At 39.2% G+C, this 16209-nt stretch overlaps 1 protein-coding gene across 1 annotated transcript; it reads left to right on the plus strand.

Moving 5' to 3' along the window:
• The first annotated feature begins 10866 nt into the window (after positions 1-10866).
• On the plus strand, positions 10867-14598 carry LOC144280302 (secreted frizzled-related protein 2-like). The gene is made up of 4 exons (XM_077805349.1): positions 10867-11096; positions 11708-11877; positions 12822-12914; positions 14288-14598. Exons 1-4 carry the CDS (start codon positions 10867-10869, stop codon positions 14596-14598), a joined length of 804 nt encoding a protein of 267 aa, XP_077661475.1.
• The last annotated feature ends 1611 nt before the right edge of the window (positions 14599-16209 follow it).

Below are 16209 nucleotides of genomic sequence, written 5' to 3' on the forward strand. Positions count from 1 at the left end.
TTTTTTCCCCATTTATTTGTTCAACTCCTGTTGTTCATTCAGCTATTTAGGCTGGATTCATCTTAATTTAGATCCCTGCTAGCACAGTTGGAAGAAAAGTGACCCAGAGACAGTAAATGACTGTGCAAGCCAATGTTATATTTCACACAAAGGCAAAATATGTTCTGTATCCAGACTAGCAAATGGGTGCTGGAGTCATGGCCTTCTAATCCTCGCCTGGAGGCTGAGCTGGTTCCATACATTTATTTTAGTCTGAATAGAATTTAAGCATTAGGGTGGAGACATCTTTATCAGTGCACCTCTCAGCAAGACATGATAATAGAAAGCAATCGTCTTTGATCTCAATATAGGCAATGTGTGTTTCACAAACCACCATGTAAAAGGAACCTGCCTTTGCAGTTGTATAAACCTCCTATTGAATGGAGATAGTGTCGCTGGTATCATGGAGGCTGAAGAAAAAAATGTTATTTCCCTGCACATCTTTCTCTGGTGATTGTTCTGTCTTTTGCTCTCTACACAACAAAAAGAAAATGAAACAATTTCAGAATGTGGGGCTGAATTAAGGAAGTTCACAGAGTGTTGTCAGATTGGAGAGCATTTAAATGCTGCATTAAGGGAGTGGTTAGCGGGTGGGATGCAAAGTGAATCAATACAACCACCACTGTTGACTGAGGCTGACTGTATCCTAGAATGTGCCCCAGAAATTATTATATTAATCGAGACATCGACTCACAAGGTCAGGGAGCAATCGTTGCATCTTTTGTTTATTTACAATAAATGTAAATAGTAATATGAAGGCACCACAGCAGCACATTGGGGGCCAAGAGACCAGGTTTACTAAGAGCTTTTCTACACGTACAGCACAGCAGCTGCACCAGTGCAGCTGCTCCACCGTAGGGCTTAGTGAAGATGCTGCCTACACCAACAGGAGACCGTCTCCCATCAGCACAGCTACTCTGCCTGCCTGAGAGGCAGTAGCGATGCCGAGGGTTAGGTCGGAACAACTACGTCACTTGGGGTGTGGATTTTCCACACCCCTGAGCGACGTAGTTATACTGGCATAAGTTAGTAGTGCAGACCAGGGCTAAGTATATACAACATACAAGGCCTACCTACATGTACACACTACTGCTCGGGTAGGTTTCTAAACACAGACCGCAGAGAGTGCCACTAGAGGACTCTAAGACTTTTTAAAGGGATACGGCCCAGTTCCTACACAATGCAGAGATAAAAATCAAAATTGTTCATACTTTTAAAACATGGCAACTTGTTCTGCAAACCTATTGCCACTTTGACATTTAAATCGGGAACTGTACTACTGTTCATCAGAGCAGGTAATATATCTAACATAATCTCTGTAAATTAGTAGGAATTCTAGAACAATGTATTTGGGGGGTGGTGCAGCTTTGGAGTATTAGATGAGGGTGTCTGACTGTGAAGTCATGTTATAAACACTCAGAATCCCTGATTCAAGGTATAGATCTATACCTAGAAAGAGATATATAGTGGGAGGTGATGTAGCAGTTAAAGCAAAAGACTTGGTACCAGGACTCCCGGGTTCTATTCCCAGCCTGCCACTAAATGATGTGACTTCTAGCCTCTCACTGAACCTCTTTGTGATCAAAGGGAAGTAGTAGCATAAAATACAGCTTTTGGCAGAGTAACAGATGGCACTAGTGGGAGTCCCATGCAGTCATCCTTATCCAGAAAGGGAGTGTCTGTAGTAGGGGGTCTCAAATGGTTAGGAGGAAAATGAAAACTAGGGAATATTCAAGCCTTTTGCAGGTATTTGGAGGAGTCCCATTGCCCCTCTGGTAGGGGGCAGTGGGAATAGAACAGAACTATTCCAATGGGAATTGTTTTTATAGTGATCAGGAACAAATAATTATCAGACATTTATATACCACTAGGATGTACATGATGCTCTATACAAGACAGTCCCTGTCCTAACAGTTTTATACCTAATGCAAACATATTTTCTTTTTCATGAGCTCAGAATGAAGTTTCCTAAAAACAAGCTTGGTTATAATGTTCTATCAGTTGATGGTTTAAGATACAGCCATTTCTTATAAGGGAGCTAGCCAAAAGGGCCATGTACATTTACCTGTTTGTGTTTATCTGAATGCAAAAGTTTGGAAAATCTAGAAAAAAAATCAGAATCCAAGAATACTATTCAAGTAGAAAGTTCAAAAGTAAAGACTAGTATTTCATTTAACAGTTTTTTCTTTGTAGAATTTTTAAAAGTAAATCCACTTACTTAAAAAGAATGTTATTATCTTGGTAGATTTATAGCAGGATCTATCAAAAAGAACCTACCAAGAAAAAAGAACGGGAGTACTTGTGGCACCTTAGAGATTAACAAATTTATTAGAACATAACTTTGCTCTAATAAATTTGTTAGTCTCTAAGGTGCCACAAGTACTCCTGTTCTTTTTGCGGATACAGACTAACATGCTGCTACTCTGACACCTACCAAGAAGCCACCAGACAGAAACACAATGCATCTGCAGGCTGTTGCTTTGATTATTTGCTGACAAATATTATTTTTAAATCCCTGTTCAGCAAAGCCATTTGAAAATAGAATTTTCATTTCACTCATTTATGTTACGATATATTTTTCAAATTAAATAAGTGGGCCAGACCTTGCCGTCATTATTCAAGCAAAGCTCTCACTGATGAAAAAGATCTCAAGATTTGACAATAAGGCCCAATTCAGCCTATGTACTTAAACCTATGCATAATCTTAAACACATATTTAAGACTATCCCTATTCTGTAGACCATTTAACTGTACGTTTCACTTTTAATCACATGATTCAGTCTCATTGACTTCAACTGGGTTACATAAGCCGCGAATTTGATCCTATGTTTATTATTATGAATGGCAAGCCACAGGGTTTTTTCCTCCAGGAACCTAGAATAATATGACAGGTTTCAGAGTCGCAGTCTGTGCTAATCATATGAAGTAGGATTCAGGAAGCTGGCAAGTCCAGTTGAAAGGAGCAGCTCCCGGCTTAATGGAGTCAAGTGAGTACTCACCTGAAAGTTTTACTTTCTTAACTGATTTGAGCTATCTCCAGTAACAGCAAGAGGCCAGACATAATTTTCAGGTCTTGATGTGTTTTTGTCTTATCATGCTAATCAGTAGCTGACTACAGGCCACAGACAAAGGAAGTGCTGGGAGCAGACAAGATGACCCTGTTTAATTTCTCAATGAACTACAAACAATTGGTATGTATTTGCTGTTTACTTTCATCCAAATGAATTTATCTTTGGCTTATGTTAAAGCATACATATACAGCATCTTTGGAACTATTATTACTTAACTTTTACTTCAAAAGGGGCTGGCAAATCATTCAATACACTCTTCTGTACAGCGTTGTCTTCTTTAAATCATCCTGTAAATTATTCTTAAAACCTGCATATTCGTTCCTATTATTATTTACTTACTGGGAACAAAGCATTCTCAGTGGAGGGATATAGCTATAAAATGAACTTTGCGGGAGATTCGGCAAAGCCAGACTCTGACCATCTTTACAAAATGAGGAAAAATCTGCCTCTTCAAAAGAATCTTTCCTCTGTAACAAGAATGACAGCCCCAACATTGAAATTCCACCTACCTAAACAGGACCCCACTTTTGTGCAAAAAAATTAAATTAAATTAAATTAAAACCAAGTAAATTAAAAAACACAAAACTAAAAATTAAAAACTAACAATAAATACAAACAAGCAACTCAAACCATCAACAATAACCACTATCCCCTTATGCATAGGTTAGTTTTTAATCCCTAACAAGGGGACTCCAAGAATCCACTAGAGACTTGGCTATTGCTACTGATCTTATGTGCAAGGTGCTCACATAGAACAGTGATGGGCCACAGAATAGAATCCCAATATAGATAGTATATTTCTAGCACCTACAGGTCCCAGTCAGGAGCTGGAGCCCCAAGCTCTAAGCATTGCACAGACACCTAATGAAACGATGGTCCCTGCCACACAGAGCTTATGTATGTTTGAAGAGCAGGAATTTAACTTTCATTATAATAATCTTCAACTCTTGTCCTCCTTTTCTCCTTCCACTGTCCTCTCAGAAACAACCTGTGTTACACACAGCATTTACCCCACAGCTGCCTCTAACTTTACTATCGCCTTTGTATTGCCATCCACCGAATGCAGCCTACATATACTTCTAAGGATGTTTTACCTCTTTGTAGGGCTGTACTGAATTGAGGTTCTGAGCCTAAAAGCTTCTCATGCAAATAGTCCAACTGACTTCCATGACTAATGATTACATAGGTGAGGCTGGACTGAAAGCAGAGTGGTCCCAGGAGTAGTGCATTGGATGGGGATAAAAGGAGATGTGAATCTTCTAATCCTGCCTTTGCCACTAACAACTCACCTCACTGTGCACCTCACTGTGCACCCTGTTTCCTAGCCCAACCTTTGTCTAGCAGATCTATTTAGAAGCTGTTACTTACTCACTCTTTGTACAGTGCTAAGCCGTGGATCCTCCCCTTCTGCTCAAGGGCCTGCCCCTCCTCCTCCCCTTCTGTCTGCCCTCCCCTGCAGGAGCCCAGAGCACAGGTTAGCCTTCCCTAATGGCTGGTTCACCAGCTGCCCATGTTCACAATGATTAATGTGTTTAGCGTCACCACACCCATGTGAGAATAGAGAAGTGCTATTATCCCCATTTTTCAGATGGAGAACTGAGGCACAGGGAGATTAAGTGCATTGCCTAGTGTCACACAGGAAATCTATGACAGAGCAGGGAATTGAACCTGGGTCTCCAAAGTCCAAGACAAGCACCCTAACCATTGGACAATCCTTATTCTCCAATAAATAATTAATAGTAATAAAGATAAAGATCCTCATTTGTAGCATCCCAGGGCAGTAGCCCTGTTCTCTTGAACTATTATTGCACTATGTGCACCTACAGCTCTTTTTAAATAAAAATAATATTTCTGATTTTTAAAAAATTAAAGCATATCTAAAAACCATTTCTATTAACAAATTAAAGAAAACCCTTTCAGTACCAAACACAACTATTCCTCACAGTTATATTGGTGCCAGTATCTATTTACCATCATTTTTTGTAATCCACCAAAATCAAAACCAAAAGAAGAGACTATGAAATAATTGCTTTCATGGAAGAAAGCATGTTAGTGTGGCAAAGTACAAAGGCAACTGGAATGTTAAAGTACAAAATATTTATTGTACTACTGACAGAGCAGGCCTTCTTGGAAATCTCTCATTAGGACTGAGAGTGGAAGCACAAAGTTTAAGGGTTGGATCCTTTTCAAACCGTCTTGCATTTCTACAATTATTTTATTTTGTTTGATATGGCTAAATACCACACCAAATCTTTAGTTTAACTTTTTTTTTTTTTTTAATACTTAGTTTTCTAATCTGTTCAGATTGCCCAAACAAACTCCTGCCTTCTTTGAGGAGAATTCCAGTCCCATTTCTTATAGAGTCTGATCAGTGGCTCCTCATTAATCTCTGTCTCCCTGGGAACAGTCAAAGGAAATGAAGGGAACAGGGTAGAGGAGGAGGGTAGTCTCCAGTGACTATTCAAGTTATCAGGGTCCATCAACAGGTGACTGTCTCTCATAGTCAAGAACAGTAAATATGGCCTGTGGCTAAGGGAGTGACCTCACAACTTTCTTCAAAAGTCTTGAAAAGAATCAAGCTTGAATCACATGTTCAGGAACAACATACCTGTAAAACATGGCAATTACTTTTTGACTGGACAACATTACATATTTCAAAGCTAACAAAACTTAGTTTAATAATAATAATAAAAAAAGGCATGTAGGCCCTGCAATTTCCTCACTCAATTTCCTCAGCAATTCTTACTTTCTTTGTTTTTTGTAGTCCTTACTCAGGCAGCCCTTCCATTGAAGTCCCACAGGGATTTGGAAGAGCAGCAAGAGATGCAGCACAACCAGATGAATGAAGTGAAACAACGCATCAAAGTGGGATGGGGGTGGTGAAACACATAGTAAAAGGATCCCCTTATGAAGCCACGTGCAAATTCACATGGCAACTTTTCCACACCATGCTGATGAGTTAAGTAGCCACAAAAAGAAAAGGCAACTTGTACTCCTGTAACTCCTATTTCTGTGGAGGAGTCAAAATACTAATTGATGTGAAGTGCTCCCCAAGCCATGTCTCTGTTTAGTGACTGGCTTGCCAGAGTCTTGTTAAAAATGATGACGTATAGCCAACTGCTGTCAGACTGCATGTCAATCAGAGTTCCCTCCATGGAGGATGTCAAACTACTGAGGCCTACAAATAAATATGGCCAGGAACTTCCTTGTACTTAAGACTGAACTGTGAATGTGTGGAACTGAAGTCTCAGAATGGAGAAGGCTTACCTGGGAAATGATGCTGCTGAGAATAGCACAGGATAAGCAATTTGACACAGCTAATACACCCTTGAACTAGATGATTACCAAGGTGCAACAGACTCAAGAGCCCAGTCCTAAGGACTTTGTTTTCTGGCAGAAGGCAGCCAGCAAAGATAACTAGAACTATGGCCTACTAGGTAATGGTTTCAGTTGCTGCCTCAAACCAGAAACAGTGACAAGTATCAAGCAGAAGGGGTATGTGTTTATGAAAGCTAGCGATCACACTAGGGCTGTGTGATCACTGGCTTTTGATTCACATGAACTAAAAAGCTGAAAGTGTATTTGAAACCATCACATTTTATAGCTAACAATACATGTATACATTTTTTCCATACTCAAGGAGCAGATACTTTTAGTCAGAATGATAAGAGTACACAGCAAAACAAGAAAGGGCAGAAGTGAAGCCTCCATGAGAGAGCACACAGTATGTGTCTCTTCTGACAGGCTGCACTGATCTCTCTGAGACAAGAGGAGTTGTCCCTCCAATCCCTGGTGGAGGCATATTGAGAGGCCAGCATGGAGACGCTTGATGTGCTTGTTCTATTGTGCTGTACCTGTTCTATAAACTGAGGCCTTGTGTCTCCAGGATGCTCAGTCCACCTGCCTCAATAAGCACCACATTCACTCACACACAATAGTTTTCTTTACAATTAGAAAGTGCAGATCCTTTTAAAGACAGAGCACAGTAAGCAAACATGAAAACTGATTTAACTTCCTGCAGTGCAAATTTGGGACTAGAGTGAGTCTTTAGATACAATGCTGAGTAAGTGGTAGCTCATAACTGCTCCACCCAGGAACAGCCCCAGGAAGAAATTGTGACTCAGAGATTTCCAATTCCTTACTTTGAAGGGGAGAGAAGGGGATTGTTGCTATATAATACAGCCCTGGAAAAGGTTCCACTTGCTTCCCCACTCATACCTGGCCAGCTTCTCAGAGCCAGGGCCCCTCCTACTTCCTACCTCTCCCCAGCCACTTGCCCACAACCCAGAGACCAGCAATTGTTCTCCATTCTACAGACTGGAACCCATGTAGGCTGAGCAAGAATTGGAGTGTTTAAACCCCATTATTCCCTTGCTTGGCTGAGAAACGCATGGGTACAATCTCGCCATTTGAGTGAAAGAATTAATGTTGCCTGCAACAAGCTGAGAATTTGTCATAGGTCTATGTTTTGCCATTATATAATAGTTTGGAAGAAATCAAATAGTATTTTTATATAAGGAGTGTGGGAATTATGGTCAAAATAGTTAATAGCCCTCAGGCCTTTTAATAATATATGTTTTACAGCACTCGAAGCTCACATTACAAATAAGAAGGCAGGGTCCCAATGCTGGAGAGCTTCCAACATGATTTCAGACATAAAGCAATGAAAAACACAACAAAATAATGCTGAGGGGCTGAAGCAAAGGGGTTACAACAATAGGATATGAGGTTACTCAGCAAAGGCTTGTGCACAGCATGGATGAATACAGAACTCCTTTTGGTTTGTTTATTTTGGACACATTGGGGTTCATTGGCATTGTACACATTCTCCTGCAGCTCCGAAATATGCAGTGCCACTAAGGCTGAGGGATGCAAAAGGGGCTGTAAACCACCTTTGTGCTCTCCTAGTCCTGCTTCAGTTGGGCATTGGCCAGCCCATCAGCATATGTTACATCACCTGTCAAGAAAAATTGTTACAGCTGCCAGGGATTGCAAGGACACAGAGAAGCCTTGATCTCAACTCTGCTTCTTATTTATGCCTCCTACTTTGACAACGAGAGGGAGTGGTACCCTAAGGGCCTTTTTGGAGGAGGATTTTACCTACATGGTGTTATCTTCCCATGGGTTATATATGTTGGGTGACCCCATTAAGGCTTTCCCCATTGACTTAACTGGAAGTTATGTACATAGAAGTTTTGCAGGATCAGGTCTATGACTTAGCTCTGTGCACACTGGGCAGCCAAACCATGTCAGAAGACAGTTTTAAAAGTTTATTTGAATTGGTTTGAAACTCAGGCCCAGATTCTCCTGTGTTAAGGCTGCTTTGTGCCACACTGTTGTTGCAAAGTAACTCTAAAGCCAACAGGTAAAAGCCTGGCCTAACTGAAATCAATGATACTAAACCAGTTTCTTTGGAACTACATTTTTATTGAGTTTAAACGTGGCTCCTAAATTTGAGTTGAAGATGAAGCACTTGATGAACTTGACGCTGATGAATAAAGGCTTGAGGTGTTTCCCCATAGCCCTAATTAGTCTTATTTTGTACTGATCTTCTCTAGTTTGAGGAAATGGAGACAGGTATAAATAAACCATATTTGTCCTCAGAAACAAGGAGCAAGAAACAAAACAATAAAAGAAAAAAATCCATGGAATATTTGTTTTTCCAAACAACACCATTAATCCCTGGGAACTTTTATGTTGTCTTTTATCAGGGTATTTAAACAGATCCTGTAATTTTCCTGCTAGCATACAAACAATAAAACAAATATGTACGGTGAAATCCTGAGTCCCGTGGGAGTTCTGTCATTGATTTCAATGGGTCTAAGATTTCACCCCTAGACATTTACACACAACTACTGATATATAGTGTATTGTCTTTCTCAAATCTGTTGAGGCTAGAGGTCTGAAAACATTCTGGAAGAGTCTAATCAAGCACTATAACTGCCATGTCTGAGCCCTTCAAAAAGATATTATGAGCCTATTTGTTTTAATTATATACACATCTATTTATCAGAGATAGGTTTCAGAGTAACAGCCGTGTTAGTCTGTATTCGCAAAAAGAAAAGGAGTACTTGTGGCACCTTAGAGACTAACCAATTTATTTGAGCATAAGCTTTCGTGTATGCTCAAATAAATTGGTTAGTCTCTAAGGTGCCACAAGTACTCCTTTTCTTTTATCAGAGATAATACTTTGTAGTAGATTTATTGTGATTAGGGCCTGACATTTTATTAATATCTAAAAAGTTCTTGAAATAAGTTTACATATTGTAAAGCAGCCCAATTACTGTCTGTTTCAGAGTAAAAAAATCAATTATTTGAGGAGAAATGGATCAAGTGATAAGAAATTGATTTTAAAAAAATTGATATAAATAGAGCTGATGGAAAAATCTGTTTTCATCAAAATTTAAAATTTCCATTAACTTTTTTTCTAGTTTGAAACTCAAAAATTTTCAACCCTCTTTTGATATAACTTTTCTAATAGCAATATGTATGCTAGCTGTAACTCAGATCTATATGGCCTCAACTAGTCTGCTCCTTTCTCTGGTATATCTGGCACCCTTTGTTTTAATACTATGTAAGAAAATAACTTGCACTGTCAGCAATTCTATTTATTTTTAATTAACAAAACTGACAATTGAACTTGTGCTAAAAAAAGGGTGATGGGAATAGTATTTGCAGTTATACATTTTCATGTATTTATAAAATGTTAATTAAATGATATTCATTTATTAGTAAAGTAATTAAAATACATAACCATCTGAATGCCTTAAATGTGTACCATCTTTCATCTCAAAGACTCCCAAAGTCCTGTGCCAATTATAAGCAATATTCTGGCTTTGTGTAAGTGTATGTTGACATAGATGACTGTAGCTGAAGCCAGAATATGGTCCTATACTATCCACTTAGAAAAACTTCTCCCACCTCTGAACTTGAATATACCTTCTGCTAATCTAGTCAATGAAAGATGAGAATTCTAAAGCTAAATATATAACCCTGCCTCTGGATATCCTAATGAATGAGACAATACAGTAAATTCCGTAAGCGCTCAGTTCTGTGACTCTTACTGAAATCAACAGTAGTTGTGGTGCACTTAACGCTTCATGGGATTGGGACCTAACAGAAGTTTCCAGACAGAATATTCTTTTACTAACAGAAAGCTGTCTCCTTTGTAGTACTTGGCCACATAAAGAAAGTGCCTCTTGAAGTTGTAAAACAGTGCAAGAGACATGGTGCAATTACCAAAAGCAAAACATTTTCACTTGATAAGTCAATCTGAGCTGTTTTTTTCTGCCAAATCAGCAATGTCTGACAACAAAAGAGACACACCAACCCCAGGAGACAGCCTGTCTGTCAAGTACTTTTCTAGGGGGTCACTTAATTCGATTTAGCAGGCACATAGCAAAACTACCATGTGTCACAATTTAATATGCCACATAGTATGCTGCAGCACTGACATTTTCAGACTCATGAAATCCCATATGTAAATTTTTGCATTTAAAGTCATCGTCTCCACCTCCCTGGTTATCACAACAATCACTTGAATGGGCAATAAGCCCAGGTCTTGTCTTGAGTGTTTTGATAAGCTGTTGATAACGAATGGGGCAGTGAGCTCATGGTGTATATAAACCACAAGGCTTGTGTGTCTGAACACTACAGAAGGACTTGACAACCCCACATTTAGCAACTCAGGAGTCACACAAAGATGTTTCCTGCAGCAGAGATGCTCTTTGCTCTCAGTGGCTTCCTAGGATTGACAATGGGTTTTGACATCGGATTATCCACTAAATGTGTAACGATACCTATGGAGATGGGCATGTGCCACAGCATTGGTTATTCTGAAATGAGGCTTCCCAACCTGATGGGACACACAAGTATGGCAGAGGTTATTCCAAAATCTGCTGAATGGCAGCACTTTGTGCAAACTGGCTGCCACCCTCATGCAAGGACATTTCTGTGCTCTCTGTTTGCGCCAGTCTGTTTAGATACGTAAGTACTATGTCACGTTCTAAAATTCTGCCTTGTGTACCTGAATAGATATCAATCTGAATGTATGTTGTTAAATCTTAAAATGAAGATAATTCTCAGCCCAATTGTTTCTCTTTTGCTGAAGAATATTTATTAACCTTTCTTTTGCCTGCCTGTTCCAGGAAAAAATTCCACACAAGAAGTGTTCTACTTAAACGTTGGTCATGATGTAAAAAAAGAGAGAGTTGTGATCAAACAATGTTGGGTTTTATTTCATTTGATTGCAGTGTTATTCATATTAATAATTTAGGGCCCAATCTAATTACTGCTGAAATCACTTATTGGACATAGAAGTAGGCCCTTATTGAGTGCCTATCAAAAATGACGTACAGGTATTTTTCTTAAAACAATGTATGACTTCTAAAAGCCAGCCCAAGGCCCAGATACAGAACCCCCAGCAGCACCCTCTGTCTGTGTGGACTTGCATCACTGATGAAGACTGAGGATGTTAAACCCTGACATATAAGAAAGACTTTCACAACTCTGTACAGAATTTACTGTAGGAATAATCACTATTGTCACTGACTTCCAATAAATTTAACTGGTTGGACCTGATTTTTATTTTTTCACAGCTTCATCCATCCTTGCAGGAGTATGTGTGTCGCTGTTCGTGACAGCTGTGCTCCTGTGCTCCTCTGCCATGGACTGGCTTGGCCTGACAGTTTGTACTGTGATCGTTTCCCTGCTGATGAGGACATGTGTTTAGCATCTCTTAGCAAAGAATACAAACATATTCATAAAGGTAGATGGAGTAGATGGGTCGGATTGGCTGTGAGCTCTTTTAAAATCAAGTGTACAGAATCAATCAAATACAACTTGCCGGACAAATTTCAAAAACAGTCTCTTTTGTAAACAGTCATTTCCTTGGGTGCACATTTATTGTGCATGCATTCAGATCCATTTTGCACCCGATCCTGTGAAGTGCTGAACACCTTCAGTGTAAACTGGGCCAGATTTTAATTGGTATAATCAGTATAACTGTACTGTAGTCAAGGAAGGATGGTCAGATGGCAGGAGGAAGGCTAATACAATCATGCATATATGCAGCATAATCACCACGGTATCTACAGAGCTCAATGTATTTTATTTATTTACTGATAGGAGTGTCTATGGCCCTCATCACCATGTATTTGAGTACTTCATATACACAATAAATTTGTCCTCACAACAGCTCTGTGAGGTAGGGAAGGATTCCCATTTTAGTGCTGGGAAACTTAGGCAGAGAGAGATTAATGCCCAGATTTTAGCACCCAGCAGCTCCTATTGAAGTCACCTTTGGAAATCTGGCCATAAATGACTTGCCCAAGCTCAGACAGGAAGCCTGTGGCAGAACCAATACTATTTCCGGAGCCCTAGCCCAATGCCTTAACCACAAGATCTTCCTTCTCGTGAATTTAGCATAGCATCACCAATAGAATTACTCCAATACACATGCAATAAATGATACAAATTGATACCCTTGTCACTCTTAGCAAGCAATGTGAAAGGGCATGGAAAATGAACCCCCTTTTCATCCATAGAAAGGGCCCATTTTCAGAGCACTGTCTGGAAGCTTGCCTACATCACACCTGTTCTGTGGTTAAGTGGAGAATGTTACTCTTCAGGCCTGTCACTCTCGCACCTTTCATTGGCTCTAAATTCAGACAGCGGACAAAACAATAACAAGACTTTAATATTTCTTACCAGAATTGCCAAAGCCTATATGCCAGACCTGCCCAGCAGTGGAGGAATTCTTTACACAGAAAAGAGTACTTGATGTTTTCTGTGCCAATAATTTTGGTAAGTTCTTGTTAATATATGTACAATTAGAGACACCAGTATTTTTGATTCCTGAATAGTGGACACACTTTGTCACTTCAGATGTATTCAGAAACTATCTCTAATATAATCGGCAGTTTGTGATGTCTCTGTGTGTGTGTGTGTGTGTGTGTGTGTGTCTCAGGATTTAGCCCCAAGCCAATATCTTCTGGAAGTTCTTTCCCCTATAAACAATATACAAATAGGCCCCACGCTGATTTCGTTTGAATGATGAGGTTGCCTTATTGTCTATTGTATAACCAAGTGGCTTTTTTGTTCTAGTCTAATTTGCTGTACTACAGTGTACTTTATGGATAACATCTGTGGCAAAAAGGAATACTTGTGGCACCTTAGAGACTAACAAATTTATTTGAGCATAAGATTTTGTGAGCTACAGCTCACTTCATCGGATGCATTATGCTCAAATAAATTTGTTAGTCTCTAAGGGGCCACAAGTACTCCTTTTCTTTTTGCAAATACAGATTAACAAGGTGCTACTCTGAAATCTGCGGCAAAGGAGTGAAGTGGCTTTTATTGGCAGTTAAAACCAAAAGAAAGCTGAGGCACTTGGCTGTTTGACATTAAAAGAGGAAGGTTCCTTATTGAATGTGTACATGTGCATTATTCCTGTTAACCACACAAAGCAAGATTCAGCAAATGCTAACATTAAAAAAAAAGTCTTACCTGATGAGGGTTTGAAAGTTCTGGCTGCTGCCTTGTTGGGCTTCCACTGACAATACTTTGAGATTACAGCTAGAAGCCTCTTCCAGAACCCACAGAAGTCAATGCTAAGACTTTCATTGATTTCAGTTGACTTTGGACCAGGCCTTAGGAGAAGTGGGCATGGAAATGCAATGATGCAGTTGGATCTGGGGAAATAGCTGGATGGGAAGCTTTACTGAGAAAGGGAAGAACTATAAAGAAGGTGGAGCAAAGAGCAGGCAGCAGTAGCCAGATATTTTGTTGGTTGATTCTGCTGAAAAATGGACAAAGTCACAATTTCCATAGGACCAGCTGGGATACCTGGGTTGCCCTACAAAGCTGGAATGATACCAGGGTGCTGGAACATCTGGTCACCCTAGTAGTTGGACACATGCAGTGTCACTAAAGATATATGACAGTGATCTTTGTGAGAATGTTACATTTTCCTGGTTGTGTGATTCAGTGAAAAACCTCTCTTATCTATGTCCCTCTTTAAAAAAATACTACCATAATCTATGGCAATGACCCAAAACAAAGGTATGACCTAATACTTATACTGTAGAATTCACTATGGATTCCTCCACTGCTCATTAGGCAGTATTCCTTGCTACACTTAAACAGTTAAAGCAACTTATGTGTTTTTTTCTCCCTAGCGGTAAAGGTAAAGCTGTCCAAAAAGAGAACAGTTTCTGGTGATCAGGAGTATAATATTGAATGCCAGGTGGAATTCATCAACCAGGGTTTGCTCTTGCCTTATGATACTCGGAACATGATACAACAGTGGTTGCTTATGAATGAAAATTGTACTCAGAGGATGACCCAGACCTACCGCCCCATGGTGTATCTCATTGTGGGGAATATTGAGGAAGGTACCGTTTTAGTAAACCAAATTTACCGCTGGCAGAGGAGGGACTCCCAGCTAACTTTGGCCACACGGAAGTGGAAACACCATAAATGTTTATAAATATTTATCTTATGATCCCTGATACATGTAAAAGGTGACTACTCTCCTCATACTAATGCAGTCTTGTAAATAGAAATGTATTATAAATGCAATGTAAAGTCTTAATGTAATTTTTTAAAAATATGTTATAACAGGTTGAATTCAACCTGGGTGTAAGTGGACATAATTTCTGTGTGGTAAATGGTGTTCCAGCCACTTTGGCCCAGCATGTATAAATGTGTATCCTCAGATTATTGTGAAAAATCTTGCATAATATGTATAACACTGTCATAAAACACTTTCTTGTGCAAATCATAACAATGAATGCTTCTAATGCTGTTTGAGGTGCTCAGCACCTCTGAAAATCTGTCTGTCTACAGTTTCTTAAGTTTTCTGTATTGCCCATCACTGTAATATCTCAGTATTGACTTTCACATGCCCTAACTGTGGTTTTAGGTGCCTAATTTTAGGCACCTGCTTTGATAAAATTTGGTCTACATCTACGCTAATCTACTTAATTTCTTACATTGATGGAGTGTTTTAAAAGAAGGTGGCCCTCTACTGGACATTTCTATATGGACAAAATGGTTTCCTTTTCTGTCAAATAGACATCAGTTTGAGTGCCTCAGAAGGACATGGTTGGGGTGGCTAGTTTTATTTTATAATGGGTAGCACTTACAATCACATAGTATTAATATTTTAAAGCATAAGACAAGTACAGGTTTTGAAAAAGTACTTTCTTGATCGTGTGTGATCATTTTGAAAAAGTGTACACTCCTACTGGAATCTGAATCAGAACTCTACTGAATGTATCTAATCTGTTTTCATTTTATTAATTCAAATAAAACATTAGTTACTTTAAAAAAATCAACCCAGGTGCTTTACAAGCTGTCTCTGGGAATTACATGGGACTAAGACAACTGCAAAAGACACTGATAATATTCAAGAAATGTAAAACACTATACTGCCCAAATTATTGTAATTAGCATCTTCAGTTGTAGTATGCCTGTGCTGATCTTAAAATACAGTGGTGATGGATTGGGCTCAATTTAATTTCAAATACATAAGAACTAATTTCATAAAGATGTATAATCAGCACAAAAACATGTAATAGCTACTGCATAAATTATCAGCTACACCAGTAATATGCTACCTGTTGTATCTATATATTTAAAAAGTTTAAAAAAGCATCTGGATTTTTAAAGCAAGGTCCTAAGGTCCCAACTACACCAACTAGAACATGATTCTCTACCATGCTCCAGGGCATCCTTATTAAAACTAAGCACATAGTTTTTTAGTGATTCATTAATCACCCTCTTGTTCACTTACATACAAAAATTTAAAAATCTAGCTTACACTTAGCTAATATATACAACCTTGTGTTCCTAACACTGTTAGCCCTGGCTTCTTGGCTTCTCTCCTCCTACCATTATATCCTATTCTCACCTGTCACATCTTGTCCTTAGTTAGACCCCAATCCTTTAATAAACTCTTTGATTGAGTCTACCCTTGCAGAGCTCATTGCGAACTGTAAGATCTCGGGGGCAGGGACTGTCTTCTGTTCCATGTTGCTCAGTTCCCAGCACCATGGAGTCCCACTCTTTGCCTAAGGCCAATAGTAACAACATGGCT

The sequence above is a fragment of the Eretmochelys imbricata genome, chromosome 1 (assembly GCF_965152235.1).
Source record: "Eretmochelys imbricata isolate rEreImb1 chromosome 1, rEreImb1.hap1, whole genome shotgun sequence".
Classification (NCBI taxonomy): Eukaryota; Metazoa; Chordata; order Testudines; family Cheloniidae; genus Eretmochelys; species Eretmochelys imbricata.